The 18,987-nt window shown below is 41.8% G+C and overlaps 1 protein-coding gene across 1 annotated transcript in view; it reads right to left on the minus strand.

Moving 5' to 3' along the window:
- Window positions 1-18,987, minus strand: part of NOTCH2 (notch receptor 2) — a 79,900-nt gene that overhangs the window by 6,756 nt on the left and 54,157 nt on the right. The window contains exons 17-29 of the mRNA XM_031595726.2: window positions 18,104-18,332; window positions 15,878-16,079; window positions 13,023-13,176; window positions 11,844-12,028; window positions 10,954-11,086; window positions 8,738-8,983; window positions 6,603-6,715; window positions 5,783-6,312; window positions 4,816-5,163; window positions 4,443-4,585; window positions 3,982-4,192; window positions 3,036-3,132; window positions 2,371-2,539 (exon numbers count right to left, since the gene is read on the minus strand). Coding sequence (XP_031451586.2) covers window positions 2,371-2,539; window positions 3,036-3,132; window positions 3,982-4,192; window positions 4,443-4,585; window positions 4,816-5,163; window positions 5,783-6,312; window positions 6,603-6,715; window positions 8,738-8,983; window positions 10,954-11,086; window positions 11,844-12,028; window positions 13,023-13,176; window positions 15,878-16,079; window positions 18,104-18,332 — 2,760 coding nt within the window. The remainder of the gene's footprint in view (window positions 1-2,370; window positions 2,540-3,035; window positions 3,133-3,981; window positions 4,193-4,442; window positions 4,586-4,815; window positions 5,164-5,782; window positions 6,313-6,602; window positions 6,716-8,737; window positions 8,984-10,953; window positions 11,087-11,843; window positions 12,029-13,022; window positions 13,177-15,877; window positions 16,080-18,103; window positions 18,333-18,987) is intronic.

The following is an 18,987-nucleotide window of genomic DNA, read 5'->3' on the forward strand; positions in this document are numbered from 1 at the left end:
CTTCAAAAACAAACAAACAAACAAAAAAAACCTGCCACTCTCCAAAGAGTCTCTCAGGTACATGAAGCTCTTTTCAAGGCTTGGTAAATTGGCCACACACGGGTAGTTTTATGAGGCTAGCAAAAAGCATATCCAATTCAATTGTCACAATTAAGTACTTGTTGGTGTATTAAGAAAAGGCCATGGTCACAATGTCTTTTTTTCTCCTTCAAGCCTGTTCTGTGAAATAGTCGGAAAAGAATTCAAAAGGATCCAGCTGGAGGCAGACACACAGCATGGAAAATTCCAGTCTGAACCACTGAAGTTTTAGCTACTGAAAAAGAGGACCATATAACAGGAACTGTTAATCGGTTTTAATTATAGATGGTGGTACTAGTTATGCCAATAATTGCATTACCCCAGTTACACACTGACAATAACTCCACTGAAAAGAACGTGCTACCACTCTGGGGGACACAGAAAGAACAGCATGAAGAAACAAAGGTGAAAGCAGTATTTTACTGAAACAAAAAAAGAAAAAAATCATCTGGTTTGCTACCTTTCAAGAAGACAGACTGAATAAACCTAAAACTTAGAGAGATGGTGAAGCACAGAATTTCACCAGATACGCAGGACTGTACTAAAACAATACACTGAAAGCTGGGATGTATAGAACCCACTGGTAAAGTCTGTTGGAGATGGGACCTCTCAGATCCCCCACCCTCAAGAGACCTGGGAACCAAGAGACAGGGAACCAAGGCATTTTGACTCGCCTCTCCCTCTCTACTGCTCTTATTACCTGCACCTGGACCTGTGGCCACAATCCAGCTCACCTACCTTCAGATGGCTACAGCCCAAACACCTGCATTCGAGTTGGTCAGACTCAACATCCTTTGTGATCAGAGGCATTAGTGAGGAACTACCAGAGCAGGAGCTCCAATCTTTGGGAAACTTTTGCTCGAGACAGAGGTGGCTGCATCTCAGAATTGCCCGCTTCTGGAGGCCAGGGCAGATGAATGTTCACATTTGCTGAGGAATCCTACCACTCCTTACTACTCCAGCACTTCTTTAAACTATTTCTTCCATACTAAACAACTCAGCATCTTGTACTGCAGAGGGGCATGGCTTACAGCAGCTTGCTTCATGTACCACAGCATATGAATGACAGGAAAACAACTCACAGGCCATATTATTCCACTGCTTTTGCTGGACAAAGCTTGGAGTGGATGTGAAAATAAGCAATTTCAAGACTTAACAACACTATCTCCTGCACTTGGAAAGCTTTTATCTCAGCCACACAGCTAAAAGCTTCTTTATGAGGGAAAAAAAAGCCTACATTTGGCAGAAACAGATGGCTCACGTTCTCACACTCCTCACACAGGAATCTCTTTTTCCCCCGTGTTTTACATTTATGAGTGCTAATGGGTCAAGGAGCAGAAAAGACAATAGAAAGGGAATGAGAGAAGGGTTAAATTGCATGAAAACATTCCCACAAAATCCAATAAAAAGTAACTGTAGCAAGATTATGAGAACAAACTCTCAGAATATGAACAAGAACTATGCAGCTCCTTCTAATCAGGATAATATTCTTGGTAAACTCTCCCCAGAAGCACAGGAATTGATTACTAGATGAGCCACCCAATCCTTACCAGATTACAAGGCTTAGTGCCACAATTACAAGAAGCAGCTGAACATTCTTATTGCACCTAGACTTCTGAGACTGGGAAAAAGAGTGCACGTATGCAGGAGTTTTAAGGAGAAGTTGCTTTCTAAGCTCGGAGTTGTGGTATGCTATCAACAAACTCATTGAACCCTGCAGTTGAAGATATAAATCAATGAATTAAAAAGAACTCATCATGAAGCTTGCTGCATTGCTGCTCTCTTCCAGCACAGATTACTCACACGCTGCTAATCAGGGCACACTGCTCTGCCAGAAGTCATCTTATTCAGGAAAAGGCCACCTTTGCATCCACACCAGAAAAGAAACAGCTCAGGTATAAACCCTGCTAAGTTCGTCTTCAGCAAAGTCTGGCAAAAGTCCCTGCATCCAGCTAGAGAAGTAGGGGGTTGCTTCCAACAGAACTACACATTCCAAAATTCAAGCATTCTGACAACTTTTAGGCAAGCATTGTTGTAAAGGGGATCATAGACAACTTCATTTAGCTCCTACTGCTGCTTACATGAACTCTTTTTTCTCCTGTTCACACAAAATTCCACATGCTGCAGATCACAATCCAACCTCCCCAGCTTTCTTTTCTGGAACATATGTGAGCTTTTCTCGAGTACCATAAAAGTTCTACTGATGTCCCACGTTAGCAGTCTCAGCCACTGGAAACAAGAGAGGGCTAATGGCTGACTTGCAGAACACCTGAGATGCTTGAGAGTACTGACCTGGTCCTCTGACATTGACATCCAGAACATCTACTTCTTGATCTGCTTGAGGTGGTGTAAGAGCTAGTGATGTGCTCCCACAGACATCTGCTGCTTCCAAGTGCTGCTGTGTCCACTGGCGCTGATCTATCTGCTCATCAGCTTCAGGGAGCAAGGCCTGGTCCTCAGTCTGAGAGTAGGAAATAAGCAGTTGTTTTAAAGTGCTTATCAAGCTGTTAATGTCTGAAGTTCTCTTGATCTACTGAAAAATGTCTGCTGATGGCAGAGGGGTGGACCAGGCAATCCTTACAGTTTTCTTCCATCCCAAGCTGTTCTATGATTTTCTTTTTAAGTTAATAAATGTGTCTGTTTACATCAGCTTGGTATTTCTAACTTTCACAGTCCCACCTTATGTTATCGGGTCTCAACTGCAAGACATTACATTACCATTAACCCACTCTTCCCTTTGGTGCAGCAGGGCTTGAGCAAGGAGACACTGGTATAGAAGTTACCTAGTTTCTCTACATACCTGTGGTGGCTGTGTTCACCTGAGGTTTTGCCCCTCAGACATGATTGTATGTTACAAACCCCTAAATTAACCTGGAAATTACTGTAACTGTTTTCTTCACTAGCCAAGAATGGTCTGAGGGATAAGCAGGCAACATTTAAGTATTGGAACAACTTACCTTTACTCTCTTTGGCTGAGGTCCACCATCACCTGCCCAGTGTTCAGTTGGTCCAGAATCTGCCATGTTACCCTCTGGTATCTGGACTGATAGATTTCTAAGAAACAAGAATACATCGTTTTGTGGGCTGGCCAGGTCTTACTACTACCACCCATATTAGACTGAGAGATAATAAATGGGATGGTTGCAAATGTGGTAGCTTGCAAATGGAGGGCCAAAAAATTAGAATGGAACAACTACAGTCTCAGGTGAAACAAGCATCAACCAGCTGCTGCATGACAACAGGCACCATATGGATTAGAGGTGTTCACCTAAACAAATCCAGCATTGGGGTTCTGTAATTTCCAACTGCAAATTATCAACCATGACATTGGAGGACTGAGCCCTGACACTCCCATGACTAGCAAACAATCTCAAGTGTCACACAGTCAGGCTTGGCTGCATGTGCTGACCTCCCAGAGCACACAGAGAGCATAAATCAGATTGAATATAAATCTTGCTCCCAGAACTGTGTGAGCTACACAGTGAGATATGCATTTACAACTGTAAGCTTGGTTAACTCAATGGAAAGTCAAAACTTAATAAACGTGATTCTTCTTTTGAAACTTTCCATTATTCCTGAGTCATATATTTAATAAATTGAGCTACATATGTTAGAAGTTAGTTGTCACCTATCAAATTAAAAACATAACACCTAATACAGGAGGAAATAATGTAACTACCATACCTAACTACTAAACTACACTGCATCAGAAAACCAAACTTAACCAGATTAGATTACAGTTATTTAAAGTTCTTCTGTCCAAAAAAGATGTACTCAATTCAGAGAAAGAGCTTAAGAAGTCTTAGCTTAAAAGTCATTTTCCCTATGCTAAGTGCCTTTGACGAAAGGTTTATACACCATGTTCTTCAAACCAGTAGGTCAGTAGCCTAAATACAAACTTACTTGAGTCCAACTGCATCTTCTCCAACTGGCTCCCTGCGCTTATGATTACTGGGATCCCTGCGCAGAATGAAGCCCTCTGGGAGCCACAGTGAACCATGTTTGCGCTTACGCTTTGCCATCATCACACCCAAGAGAAGAATCAAGAGGATGATCAAAGCTGCTACAGCAAGTAGGTAGAGCAACTGGGTCTTCGGTGGTAATAAGGGTTCGCCTGAAAGTTCCAATTGAAGCACAGTGAGATTTTAAAAGTTGAGGCAACAATCTCGAATTTAATTTTACATGCTCTGCTTTACTAAGGAGAAGATGCCTCCCTTAGAGGAGAATAAGCATACTGCACACACAGCCTTCTGTAACTGAGGCCTTAACAGTGAGATATGTTATGATGATGATCAATAATTTGAGCGTGCATTTTGCAAGCTCGAGTTTCTTGCACAAGCCATTATTCCCTTGCAATTACTTACTTTGGACAGACACAAAAGGATAAGGCAACATGCCCTTGATTGCCTGAGCAGCTAAGAGGGCTGCAGCAGCTTCTGTGTTGTGAAAGCATTGCTCTGAATCCTCCGCACACTGACGGTTGTCAATCTCTAGGAACACCCTTGTGCTGCAGAAACAGAGTAAGAGAACACAGAGTTAGCAGAAGAAACTCTTGTTGAAGCACTGGACTAAGCTGTGGTCTTTTAAGTTAACCTTTCCACTTTAAGCACTGAATTTGGCAGTTGCAACAACTCTATGTTGGTCAACAGCTCCAGATGGTCTAGAATGCTCCAAGACATCTACAAACAAGAGCTACCAGCGTAACAAGGCCAAAAGAACACGAAAGCTTCCACTCACCCAATGACCTCCTGCTCTAGTTCTCTGTGCTTGCGAACAACCACAACGGATCGCCGACTCCGTGCTGCCGATTTCTCTCCATAGTATGGGAATACCATGGGATTTCCCTGGGAGTCCAGCTTAATTCTCAGATTGGTGTGAAGGAGAGTTCCCAAAGTACGCAAGAAGCTGCGAACGTCACGCAGCAGCTCATCAGGGCGCATCAAGACCACAATTATTAAGGTTCCCTCTGCCAGCTTCTCAGCTTTGTCACCAGCACAGTCAAGACCGTCCCAGCCACACTCCTCACTGTTACAGCCCTGGTCACAGCGGCCATCTGCGTAGTGATCAGCACAGTACTTGTCATACCTAGAACAGCAAGAGGGTTACAGGCAGCAGACAGGGCATTCACATTCTGTATAATATACCAACAGTCTAGAGCTTACACTTTACATCTATCTGTAGTCAACAGTGGTTGAGGTAAAATAACAGTTGTGCTCGGGATACAGAGAAAAGATGTAACTCCAGCATATGAGTGGCAAGGATGAAGTATAAAACAGAACATCCCAGAAAGAGATGGTTCTATTCTGATACCAGTGGAAGAAAACAGCTTATTCTGTTTATCACAAAAAAGCTACATCAGCTCCTGCTTCCCCAAGGGAATATCACCTACTGTAGCATTTATTGTAATTAACAGAAGAAAAAGCAGCAGCATGATAAACAAGCAGGAAAACACATTCAGAGGCAACAGACAAGTAGGACAAAAATACAGATGTTGCAGGTATGAGCAGGGTTCTGGACAGGAGGCAAAAATACTAAAATCCTGCACAAGGTGAAATATCTGCTATTTGCATTTCCACAGAAAGCACAACACATTCATCAAGCAGGAGGAGGCTGAGGCAGCAGGTGTGAAGTGCACCTGCTGTTGAAAGCACAAGCAGAAAATATATTAGAATACAAAGAAACCATCCTCAGGATCAAGCCTTACTTGCACATTCTGCCATTTTGCTGACATTCAAAGTTGTCAAACAAGCACTCGGGTGTGTTGCAGAACTCATCACACTGTCCATTGAACAGCATCCAGCAGCGCAATGAAGAGGAGCAGTTGGCCCAAGGATCCTCCATTGTCAGGGAACAGTCACCCCCGTCCCACTGGCAGGCGTGGGTGTTACAGTCCTCATCACAATAGCCATCTCTCGCTTTTTCCGTACACTGGGAATCCAAACATCCCAGAGGCTCTTGGCTGGGATGTATGAGCTGTTCACACTGGCTGCCTTGGGCGTGATCAGGGCACTGACAATAATAATAAGGAGGCTGAGAACGAGGGTGGCAGCTTCCACCATTCTGGCAGGGGGCACTGGCACAGCCTGTGTTGGTCTGGCATTCCTCTCCCACAGCCAGCCTTGGGCAGTAGCATCGTGGACCAGATGATGTCTGGATGCACTGCTCACCCTTCTTGCATTTCACTTGCCCGCAAGTACTGTGGCTGCTGAACTCACATTTTGCCCCAGAATAACCCTAGGGGAAAAAAAATAGGAAAATGGTCAGGCTCAATACTTATTCTTCAGTGTTCTCAGGGGTGGAGACACAGTGTCTCATGCAATCTCATTCTCAACAGTCATTTTCTTATGTTACCTTTGAATTCCAGTAGATAAACTGAAGGACTACGTACAGCCTGTACAAGGACACAATTTCTAGTACTAAGGAGAACAACTTCAACGAACACTGGCCTAGTGAAGCTCATGTGACTGTAGCCATAGGACTCCACAGTTGAGGCAGGTGATTCTGTTTCAGGACACAGCACTTACCGGAGGACACTGGCAGATGAACCCATCTGGCATATTGCTGGCAACAGCACAGGTACCTCCATTCTGACAGGGCTTCCTGGGACACACATCTATGACGCTCTCACAGTGACGACCTGTGATGTAGACACACACAGAGAAACGATCAGAGAAATGCATGTGTGCACGTCATAAAACCATCACCAAGCAAAATATGCATTAACAGCCAACAAGTCAAAGACTCCAACGAAGCTTTCCTCTTGGAAAAGGTAAAGCACATCTCTTCAGATAACATATGCTCCGTAAGTAGCAGCTGGAGAAAGCACAACCCCCAAAATCCAAAGGGTTATCTGGAGCTAGCCCATCTCGTCTGCCTCCTTAAGAACACGGGACACAGTGCAAAGACAGTTTGCTGCTGTCAGCCTCAAACCATCCAAGCACAGAGGCTGCAGATGTTGAGGATTCCCTGAGATCTCTTTACTTTTAGGGAAATGCTTAATGAATCCAAAGGGAAATCATTCTCTGAGTGAACAACTCCCAGCATCTTGCAAGGACAAACGAATGCACAGAATGCCTTCGGTACGAATCACTGCTGGAAGTAACACAGGTGCCAAATTGGCCACAGCAAGGAATCCTGAACACATGTTAGGTCATCTTACATACTGCATCTGATTTGCTGGGAGAAAATTACGCCTTAGGACCAGATGCAGTATCAGTGAACAGGGTGAGCAAGCAGAGCCTCCCTATGCTCATCAGCTGGACAGAGAGGCCCTGGCTGCATGGACTGGAGTTTACAGCAGCATCCAGAGGAAAACTCAGGCGCCAGCACTGAGAAAAGACAAGGATGACCTGAACATGACTTAGACCTCCCAGGAAAATATTAATAGAAGTCTCCACACATGTGCAGCCAAAACTGACTGTTCACAGACAGGGCAGGATGGCCCACAGAGACCTGGCATCCTATTAGTCAGAAACCACAGCAAAGTCACCTCCATCTCCTCCTAGGCAGAAGGGTCAACGTGGAATGTGCAGAAGACAAACAGCTAGAGGAAGAGACATGCTCCCCCCCGGTGCCTAACATTTCCAGACAGATTTTGTGTCTGAGACACAGCAGCTCTGCCTCTTCTCCCTAAGGAAGTACAGGTCTGCACTCCCCATGCTGTGAGCTCCAACAACCCTTCCATGAGAGCCAGAAGCAATGTGAGGCACAATTTATAAAAAGAAGGGCTTGTATTTAAGTCTGTTAAGCTAATGTCCTGCAGCAGTGTCCTTTTAGGAACTTCTTCTGTCAGTCTAGGTAGAGCATCCAAAAACTATCGCATGAGCTCTTTAAATGCACACTCTCTTGTTGTTTCTTTAGGGGAAAAATCTCAAAATCTTTAACTTTGAAGAAAAAAAGTAAAAACTATTGGTAAAGCATGCTGAGAGGGTCATTGGTAAGCAGGGAAAGTGAAAGGTTTTAATGGAAGAAAACTGTATGCAGTTTTCATGAGAATTAAACTGACACGCAGTCTGGAAAGCTGAAAGTTAAGACACATCTGGAGACTATTAGCTTAAACTTATGCCCAGCAGGAGGCAGAAAGCAGAACAGCAGTAATACTGACAAAGAAGAGGACTAGACAGAGCCAGACACAAGATTGTGTGGCGTGATTTTTTTTTTTTTGCAAAGCTGTGATTCAAATTTGGATTGTAGAAGGATCACATAAATAAGCTAGGAATGTACAGATTGTCCACGCACAGAGTATCCCCATCCAGACCACATCTCTAACATAAGGAAGAAAGGGAGGGAGGGTTACAAAAGGAGGCCAAAAGCTAATTATGGATACTATAACACTGATTTATAGAGAAAATTCATATGCTGCTTTGCAAAAGTGAAGCTGACACACAGACAATTACAATTTCAATAACAGAAATGTAAAATATGAAGGGGAGAAAAGTATCTGGGAAAAAAAATTGGCAGTCAGAAGTCTCAGGAGATTGTTTTGTCTGAGACAATTCTGGAAGTCCAACGTCTTAGATTTTTTTTCCCCTAAGAAAAAAATAAGTGTTTTAAGAACTGAGACAGCACGGAGGAACAATCAGATATTGTAGAGGGAAGTGACTAACAGCATTTTTCAAGATACCACTCTGAAATTGGAAGCACGTTTATGAATACTCACCAGTAAAAGCACTACGACAGACACATGTGTAATCATTTATCAGCTGAACGCAATCCAGACTTCCACGAGGGTTACAAGGATTAGAGAGGCATTCATTGATATCCCCCTCGCACCGCTCGCCTGCAAAGCCTGGGAGGCAAAGACAGCTGTAGCCCCCAATCTGGTCAATGCACTGTCCTCCATTAAAGCAGCGGGGTCCTCCTGACTCTGAAACGCAGTCATCCACGTTCTCCTCACACAGGCGACCTGTCAAAACAGCAGAAGTGGCAATCTGAGAATAGGGTGTCAAGGCCTCATTTCCTGTGACGTTCAAGTTTTGAGACTACATGAAACACAGTCCTAGATATAAACAGGTAAAGATCCCAGTTTAATGCAACCCATGCCTGCTGCAGACAGTGAGCCTCAGAGCTGACTTAAGAAGCATGTGGTTTAGATCCAGTCTGTTCTCAATGGTATGTCATACTGGTATTTAGCAGCTTTCATGCTTGACTTAATTTAGGGACATAATTAAAAACATAAAATCAAAACAAAAATGAAAGAAACACTCCATTTAGCCCTGTAACTGAACATAGAGAGTCCTGTGCTGTCTCTAGCAAGGCTGGAAGCTTCCAACCATTCATTTAACTTGGCTGTAACCCTGAAATTCAGCCACACCATTAGAATAAGCCACAGCAAACCAACTGAAAAGCAACTGTGATAAAACAGAGACTCCTGGCCAGTATGCCATTCCTGCAGTTTGACTTCTGAGGACCTATAGTAAGCTACCAATGCTGCTAGGGATGCCAGCTTCTCCCTCTCTGTGTTGGGTTCCCTGTCAAAAGGTCTGGTGCTAGTTCTGCCTTACTCACACAGTGTAATGGATATAAGGGAACAGAAATGATAAGTTAAGCAAAGAGTTCTGCCTGTTAATACTGTTGATTCATCCTCAGCATGTGCAGTGATTCACCTACACAAGGAAGATATTTATATAGGTATCAGTAAAGCATTTATTTCAAACCAGACTAGGGAGAAAAACTACATCTTGATACCATTAATTAATGATACCAGTGAATTCTAATTCCTTTCATTTAGGAAACAAAAATAAATCACATGCAAAAAGTAATTCACCTCAATGAATAAAGACTGAGGAATTAAAAGCCCACTCTGAACCATGAAGAATCTTTCAAAGGTGAGGGGTACCTTTGTACATCACAAATTCTGACAACACAGGAATTAGTACATAAATTTGTACTTTGATGTAGAGATGCAACAACAAACTTTGGTTTTTCTTTTTTTCCCTCTAAAATGGAGGTCCAAATCAATAACACAAGGAACTGTCAAACATGATGACTTGGAATAAAGTAAGTATTTACGCAGACTGGGGAGATGTGTTGGATGTGACAGCCACATTAAACCCAATGAATGCAAAGAAAAAGTTCAGAAGAACATAAAATCTTTTAACTGATTTCAGAAACAAGGTTTAAAGAAAAACAATCAAGTTAGAAAACATTTGCTGGCGAGTAAAGATGTGCTCTCTGCAGTATTTCCAAAGGCAGAAAGCAAGACCATCAGGCCACATATAACTAGGAAATGTAAGGTGATCTTTCAGGAAACATTATGATGAATAAGCTGTGGAATCATACTTGCTAAAAACACCACTGTGTAGCTGGATTTTTTTAACATTTATTTTTAGGAGCTGCTATTATAAGAGTTCCAACTTGCTGAAGTAGTTTAAACTAACCTACAGGCATTGAACTTCTTTTTCACAAATGGTTCCAAGATAGAGCACATTTAAACAAGGGTACTGGAAACAATGCAAGAACTAAGCAAGCTTTTTGTATACTTCATAGTTTCTTAGCTAAGAAGAAACCTTGGATTTTCTTGATCAAAACAGATAAACTTGGGAGACATCTTAATAGCAATCTAGCCCATCCCCATTGCCAAAGAGGGGTCATCTATTCCCAGAGAACACTGTCATGACCTATTCCTTTAAAAGAAAGGAAATAAAAAAACAAAAACAAAACAAACAAAAAACGGCTCAGAAAGACAGAGATCCCATAGCCTAACAAATTTACATATTTATTTTTAAAGGGAAAATATGTGTTCTCAAGGGATTCAGTGCGCTTTGGGAACATTCTTCAAAGAAAATAATGGATTCCCTTTAGACTCTGGATTAGGAAACAAGTCAGAAAGGAAAATTTATTCTTGTAACATTCATTAATCGCTGAGTTTCATACCCCGAGTGCCTGGTGGACAGGAGCACTTGAAATGGTTGACAAGGTCTATGCACGTTCCTCCATTCTGGCAGGGCTGAAACTGGCACTCATCCACTTCATATTCACAGTTGACACCCTGGTATCCAGGCACACACTACAGGATAAAAAGAAGTATGAATAATCTTTTCGTAACAGTTACATTAGCAGGCACCTGAGAAAGGCTGACTGACAAAGCAAACCCTCAAAGGGACAGATTATGACTTCCTTTGTTGCCATACAACTGCAAGTGATTATACAGACAGACAGACAGCTCAAGCACACAACTTCATCACAATACTTCTCAACTGCACAATGCATGTCTGAATTTGAGTGACTCTTTCTGTAAAATATGGCAAGTAAATCCTCAAACTTCTCACCACAGAGACCGATCTGGAAGTTTTGCTCTACCATTCTCCAAAGCTCAAGAAGTTTGATAGACTGTGAGATTATAGTCTCCATTGCTCTCTATATCAGCTGTAGGAGTTAGAAGGCAGAGGAAGGCATCCCCCACTCTGAAAGGCAACGGATATTTTGCCCACCCAGTATGGAGAATACAACATTCCTTTAATGAATTCTACATATATTTTAATACAAACCACATGTCAGGCAAAAGCAGGATTAGAGCTTCTTGGAGATGGAGTTCTTAGCAACCACACCTCCTTACAAATGCACTTCTACTTCAATTTTAAAGTCTTTCTGGAGCACTGCCTCTGCCACAGCTGAATTAAAAAATATATTTAAAGGTGTTAGGTGGCTTTTATCCACTCTGTGAATCTCTTCTACCACTTGCACACTTCAGGCTTCTTTTGATGCCTTTGCATTACAATGCCCTACATATTTAGGCCACTTCCTACTAAAGCACTGAGCATTACCTCGCACTGGTATCCACCCAGATGATCCCTGCAGGTAGCACCATTCTGGCACGGGCTGGAGTCACACTCATCCAGCTGCTCCTCACAGTAGCTGCCAGTGTAACCCACACGGCACTGACAGCGGTGTGTGTTTCCCACATTGAGGCAATGACCAGAGTGCTGGCACAACTGATCCACTGTGATTCCTGAAGCAAAGTTAAATAAAGTGAGCAAACATGTGAAACACATTTTCCATTGGTAGATCAGCCAGGAATGAATACATCTAGAAGCAGTGTGCTGAAAATGTGAAAGTGAAAAACTGAAGAGTGACTCTTTAAATTACAGTGAATCAGAACTACAGCTGGCTTCTGAATGGAGTCACTGCTCTGTCCCATTTGGATCAATCATCAGCATCAACACTGGCATAAATTATTTGCACAGCTGCATTATTTTACCACTGGCAGGCAAATAAGCATCTCTGAAGTGTTAATGTTACGGTACAAAGGCTCGATGTACCTAGAATGTCTGCAAAAAGCATTGCAGCTTGACATCCTTTGACATGAAATCTGCTCATTTGGATTTCCCTCAGCTGAAAGCTGCATGACACTGTGCATGAGTCACATGTCCAGGAAGTCACCTTCCAGGAAGAAATTCACTTAAGAAACCAAATCTTTTACATATGAAGCACCTGAAGTATGAAATTACCACCGAGGCATAACAGGGGGTATGGTCTTAGCTATAGCTAACGTGGGTACTTAATAGCCAGTATTTGCTGAGAAAATACTTGGAAGCATCAGAAATTGCAAGATGCCTTTTGTGCACAAGGACAGCATGTCTTAAACCTGGCCTGCCTGATATTTGGCAGAAAAAAGTATGAACAGCCAATGTATTTTCCAAAAAGGCAGGACACATACTACTGAAACAGACTTGTCATTTTTTCTTTCCCCCCAATTCTTCTTTCCTAATAGATTTATGACAGAAACTTCTTATGTCAGGAAGAACCCAGAAAACCTTGAATCTTAACACAACCTTGCAGAATTTTCTAGCACAGAAGTGACTGTGATCCACCTCTGAGAGATGAAGCTCTCTGGAATTTTCAATGTTAGTTGTGTCCACAGGTGTATGGAGGAAGGAAGCATGGATTAATGATGGGAAATGTTTTCAACTGAAGCAGAGGGGATGCTAAGAATGCTTATTTACCCCTTTGTGAAGCTGCCACTTGACAGGAGACATTGGGCACGTCGCAGTAAGCGCCAGTCCAGCCAGAAGGACAGTCACATCGAGTCTGGGCTCCACTCTGGAAACATGTGCCTTTATTCTTGCAGGGAGACTTACTGCACAGATCCATAGGTGTCTAGAGAGGACAAAAAAAACCAAAGACGATATATGGCAAGATCAGTAGGAAACACTGATCCAGAGTATAAGTTCAAGAGGCAAAGAAAAAAAGGCTCTGGTTCCAAGGAGCATTGGAAAGAAAGGCACAGTACTTGTGAAGTCTAATCTAGCTTCTTCACTGACAATCCCAAGAGCTTGTATGCCCAGAAGGGTGTAGATGTGCAGGGAAGCAAACCCCAGATGGCAGCATCGTTTCATCACAGAGGTGATCCTTGCAGTTGCCACGCAGGGTTATCTGGCTGGCTGGGTTTGAGAAAACTCAGTTTTTTTATCTCAAAGTAGGCTTCCATCTCCACATTAGTAGGAAAGCTTTCAGCCATCAACAGTAACATCTTTCTTTTCACAAACTCCCTCTCCATCTTCACTGTTTTTTTGAGAATAATAGACATGTTCCACACGTTGATCTTTGTTTTTCCTTTATGTCATTAGATAACATACCTGCTTTTGATCTCAATTGCTTTAGTACAATCTCCCCAAATTTCTCCATCTTCTGAGATAAAGAAAACCTTCATCTGAAACCCCAGAACTGTTTTATAAACTGACAATGGGCCAAGAGGGCAAAAAAAATACCATTTCTCTTGATTCCTTTAATAAAAACAAACAGTATCCAAATAGAGACTGAAATTTTTAGTAAGTCATCGTATGGAAGTGGAAAGGACTCAAAATAACCATCTGACCTAATATAAACCAGCCACTAGCCATCATTTCCTTTCTGAGCACTCAATCTTCAAAGTAATACAGCCATTTGATTGATTTCAAACCAACTTGGGGGACGGATGAGGTTTATAAAGTGAGTAGTATTGAATTTTGGCTGCAAAATGCCATTTCAATTGCAGAAAGTTCTGCTTTTCAGATGCAAACCGCCTCCCCACAAAAAATAAAGGAGAAAAATCTGTGCTTTCACAGGCAACCAAAAAGAAACTTGGAATTAAGTTTTACCACATGCATTTCAGTGTGAAAAAACACCAAGCTTCTTGCTTCTGTATTTCTAATGAGTAGCTGACTATTTTACATGCAAATTCCATAACTTGTTCTCTGTATTTAGCTTTGCTAATTAGGTCAGGCCAATTTTCCACTAAGATAAGAGCGACAGCATGGCTGTGATCTATAACTCTCTCCAACACAGCTTTCAGTAGCAGTTTTAAGTTTAGAAAGCTCAGATTTCTTGTGCAAAATGAGTAATACGAGATGATCAGGCTTCTCTGAGCATAAAGCAAACAGGCTTTCTGGGAACCCACATTTAATTTGGGGACAGGAACATTAATCCTTTCCTCAAGTAAAAACAAAGCAAACCTAACAGAAGAGGAACTGCTGAACTTCACAGTACTTTACGATCCCTCTCAATACTAATGCTGCCAGTGAGGTTTACGTGGTGTGCCCAGAATGCATAATTAGGGCAGCAGAGGGGCTGCTTTTTTTATATCACTTCATTACTTTCCATTCACTCCCTCCATTAGAAGCAGACTTGACAATTTAATGTCTAGCACTGTAGTTCTGGAAAAGCACCTCCCCCACTGCCACTAAAATGCTTCCTCTAACAGCTACTTTGTCACAAAAACACATCAACACCAAAGAAAGTTTCAAAATCCTCACGGATTTCTCATGCTTTCCAGTAATTTCATGCACACTGCTGTTCTGTTTTCAAGTTGCAGCACTCAGACTTCTTGCAAAGAAAGCCAACATAGTGTTGGCTCTTCCAAAGCAAGACACAGACTCAAATAATACTCGCTATTCTGATAAGCATAGGAAAAGAAATAGTTCTAATATGAAGAATGAAATAAGCCCTGCTTCCACTGTGATACGCCAAGTGGTGCAGCTTAGATCCAAGCATTTCTATACTTAGAAGTGAGTAACGTGGCTGAAATGAGATGCATTAATTCTAAAAAAGAAACTGGAACGCTGTCAAGATACCATTTTCCCATTTAATCTGTAACTCATCTCTTGCAGTTTTTCTTTGTATATCTGGCAAGCAGTCAAATTCACACGAGTCCTTAACAGGTACTAGTCAGTCATTTACAGTGTGAGTTTGTGGCTTCTGTGCTTACTGTGAAAAACGAAATCACTTGAAACTACGTATGCAAGTAACACCAGAGCTTCTTATGGAAGCTGTGAACAGGATGATCACTTCAGTTACTGCTCTGAAACTTTCTGGCTATTTTTGTTGGAGGAAAATATATATACAATCAACCTGGAAGAACTACACCCCTCTGTACAAAAGAGAGCAGTGAAATTAACGTGCTGCTAATGACACTGAAATTCTTCCATTCAAGTAGTAGCTTTTTTCTCTCCATATAAACACAGTGTTTTGCCTTGAATCAGGACAGTTTTATGTTTGGATGAAATGCAGCATTTTCAAAGCTAACAGCTGTTTCTCGTTTAAGAAAACTCTTCTAGAAAATTGCATTGACACCCATCCTCAGAAATAAGCATTTTTCTCCTTACAAGCAGACACTTCCAGATCTCCAGAGTTTTGAACAGAGGCATCTGCTCTGTTTCAGAGAGAGACTGGACTAAGTTTTCCTTGGGCTAACAGGCTTATCAAAATAGAAGGAGAAATACACTTGCCATGTTTGGTACCTCACATCTAACCAGTAACTCCTGCTGTTGTTCAGTTCAAACAGCAGTTGGCTGTGCAGAACAGACAAGAAATCACCACCTACCTGGCAGTTCTTCCCCGTGTAACCCAAAGGACATATGCATCGGTATGTGCCTAGGCTGTCCACACAAGACCCTTTGTTCAAGCAAGGATGTGAATCACACTCATTAATTTCCACGAGGCAGAAGGGCCCCGTAAAGCCCACAGGACACTGGCAGGTAAAGGAATTGATCCCATCCACGCAGGTACCTCCATTGAAACAAGAGCTGCAAGAGAGTGAGAGCAAAAGGAAAATGAGACAAAATCCAATTAGCTCTAAGCCAGAGATGGCACGAAAACATAACTGAAAAGAGACAGAAAACCAGAGTACAGAATCATCTGAGCTCCAGTAAGCTTTCACTAGAGAAGCATAAACCAGATAAAGTAATTCAGTGGGGTCCCATTTTATTGTGTTCTACCTTGATGGGCAAAGAAAGCAAACCACAGTTTCAGTGAGTCATTAGCAATGGAGTTCATTTCTCACTTAAAGAAATCTTCCCAGCTTCAACATCACCACAAACAGTGCTGTACCAGGTAGTCTGCTCAAACTGACAGGTTGCATGCAAATTGTATTACAAATTCTGATTGTATTACAAATTATGAGAAGCAGAACAATTTGCCTTTTCTTCTTTATTATTTTTTTTTACTTCAAAGGAATCAGAGGTATGTTTTCTCAAGGAAAGCTTCATGTAACATGCAAAACACGAGCATGCTCCTTATTGAAATAATGTGAAAGTACTGGTACTGCTAAACCCCTTCCTCTTCTCACGAGAACTTTCCTTCAGCCCTTGATTTGTAAAGCTACTCACATATGCACTGGCAGAATTCAGATCAAAGGAATTACCCCCCCACAACCATAAGGAATTCTACTAGAGTACATGTCCTACAGAGAAGTTACTGGGAAAATTAGCAGAAGTGAAGCCTCATGCAAAATTAGCTCCTGACAATTTTTTTTCTCTAAAGAAATGCCTGCCAGGAAACTCCTGCTCCTCTGAAAATAAATCTAGATCAGATTCAAGATGATCATTTTGATAAAGAGCACAAAATGCATTCCCGCTTATTATCTGTCTTGAGCACTGTGGAAAGGTACTTTCCATGAAAGAAGTGATTGAGTCATCTCCTTGAACTTTCAGTGCAAGTTTTAAGTACCTAAATTCTGACTGTCATTAAGTTAGAGCTGTCAACATCAACCTACTGATCAGAGCTGTCTTTCTGCCTTGTGGACCGAATCCCACTTTAAAAGGAGTAAAAACTGCCTTTAACGTTCATGGCAAAAAAAAGAAGCTGGAGGAACTGTCAATCATTGGGCACACTGCACTGAAATCAAGCACCCATCTCCAAAAGAAAGCGTCACTCTTTCTCATAGGAGGTTTCTCATACAAGACAAGGAAGAATCATTTGAACCAAATTCAAATTAACCAACCATAAGCATGCTCTTAAGTACAGCTCAGTAAATTTTGGTTGAGAAGGTGTGACTGGTTTAGCTTGGCAGACCAGGTCAAATTGCTACATCCCTCATTCATACCTGCAAGACTTGTTTCTGTCCTGACTGATAAGGAAAACAAAACCAGGATGAATCTCAAGGAAGAACCAGGCGTTCTGCTCTAGAGCACCCAACATACTTGATTAAACAACTGTTGGGCAAATTAAACACACCCTCATCAGTGACACAATCCTCTTCTCAAGCAAAAGATGTTAAACTACTTCCTCCCCCACAATTTCAATTTTATAAAAGATAGGAAAGATCTTTTCTTCGTGTACACAAAATGCATGAGAACAGCAAGAGCTTCACATTTAGGCACCTTATTTGTTTATTGTAACTAGACTAGATTTTAATTATTTCAAGCTGTACTAGAAACTGTTTCCATCTGAGAATCTAAAGTTACTTATCTGAATCCTAATGAAGCTTAAAATAAACACGCAGAAAGAAGATGGATACACAGATTTAACCCTCAGAGAGTTTTCAAAGATCACCAAGCAAACCAACTCAATAAGGATGAGCTACTGAGCAATCTAACTCAGTTCCCTACCTCCTCCTTAAAATCACCTCAGCTTTTAATCTCAGCACTGCTAACTCACATCCAGTTTTTGAGCATTAAAAGGTCTCTTGAAAAATTAAACTTTTCCAGTACAAAATTAATGGATTCAGTTCTCCTCCTGGTTGCCTCCTCATTGCTTTTTAGCTTCTGTTACTTGCAGTTAAAACTCAACTCAGGCTTCCTAGTGCAGCAGCACTGTGAAGTTATCTCACCTCTCGGTGCACTCATCGATGTTGTTCTCACAGTTGGTTCCCTCAAATCCAGGCTGACACTTGCATGTGTAGCTGTTGACATAGTGGGTGCATGTGCCTCCATTCCTGCATGGTTCACTCAGACATTCATTGGTATCTGTTTGACATTTATCTCCATGAAATCCAGGTAGGCAGATGCATGAGAAAGAGTTTATCCCATCCACACATGAAGCCCCATTTTGGCAGGGATCTAAGACAGAAGCATTAACTTAGGGTTAAAATGGATAACAGTAAAAACCCAGGCCTATGGTAGTCACGTTTAGAAAAAAATGTATGACACTGCCCAGAGAGTAAATACAAGTTTTTCTAAGACACCTTATGGAAGACAACCACAAAGTTTTGCCAATAATGAATTCACAAGGAGGTGTGGATCGAGGCAAAACTTCAGGGCATACAGATTTCTCTCCCAGGATTTGTTGAACCAAAAACAACAAAACCAGCCCCAAAGCCTCTCATTTTAAAGTTCAAGCTCTGCTCTTTTGCCAAATGCCTACCAATAAGAAAATACAAACAGCTCAGTAACCCTTTCTTCTCCTTTCTTTGTACAGACACTCCTCAGCACATGTCCAGACACTCCTCAACGCATGGGAGAACTTGTGTGATTAATTCTAAGCATGCAAGTAATCCACTCAAATCAAATGTGTATGTGGAAATTAGTATATGTATGAGTACTTCTGCATAATTAAGCGCTTGGCATTCTTCCCAGTATCAAAGGCTGACAGAGGAAAAGCTGGTGGAAAAGCCCGAATTTCATACTCAACCCTGATTGCTCCTCACCCCTACAGTTCTTAGCATTTTCTTCATTGCTACCAAAATCTTTTTAGTTGTGCATTGCCTGTTTTTTT

Source organism: Phasianus colchicus, chromosome 9 (assembly GCF_987193195.1).
Source record: "Phasianus colchicus chromosome 9, bPhaCol1.hap1.1, whole genome shotgun sequence".
NCBI classification, from domain to species: Eukaryota; Metazoa; Chordata; class Aves; order Galliformes; family Phasianidae; genus Phasianus; species Phasianus colchicus.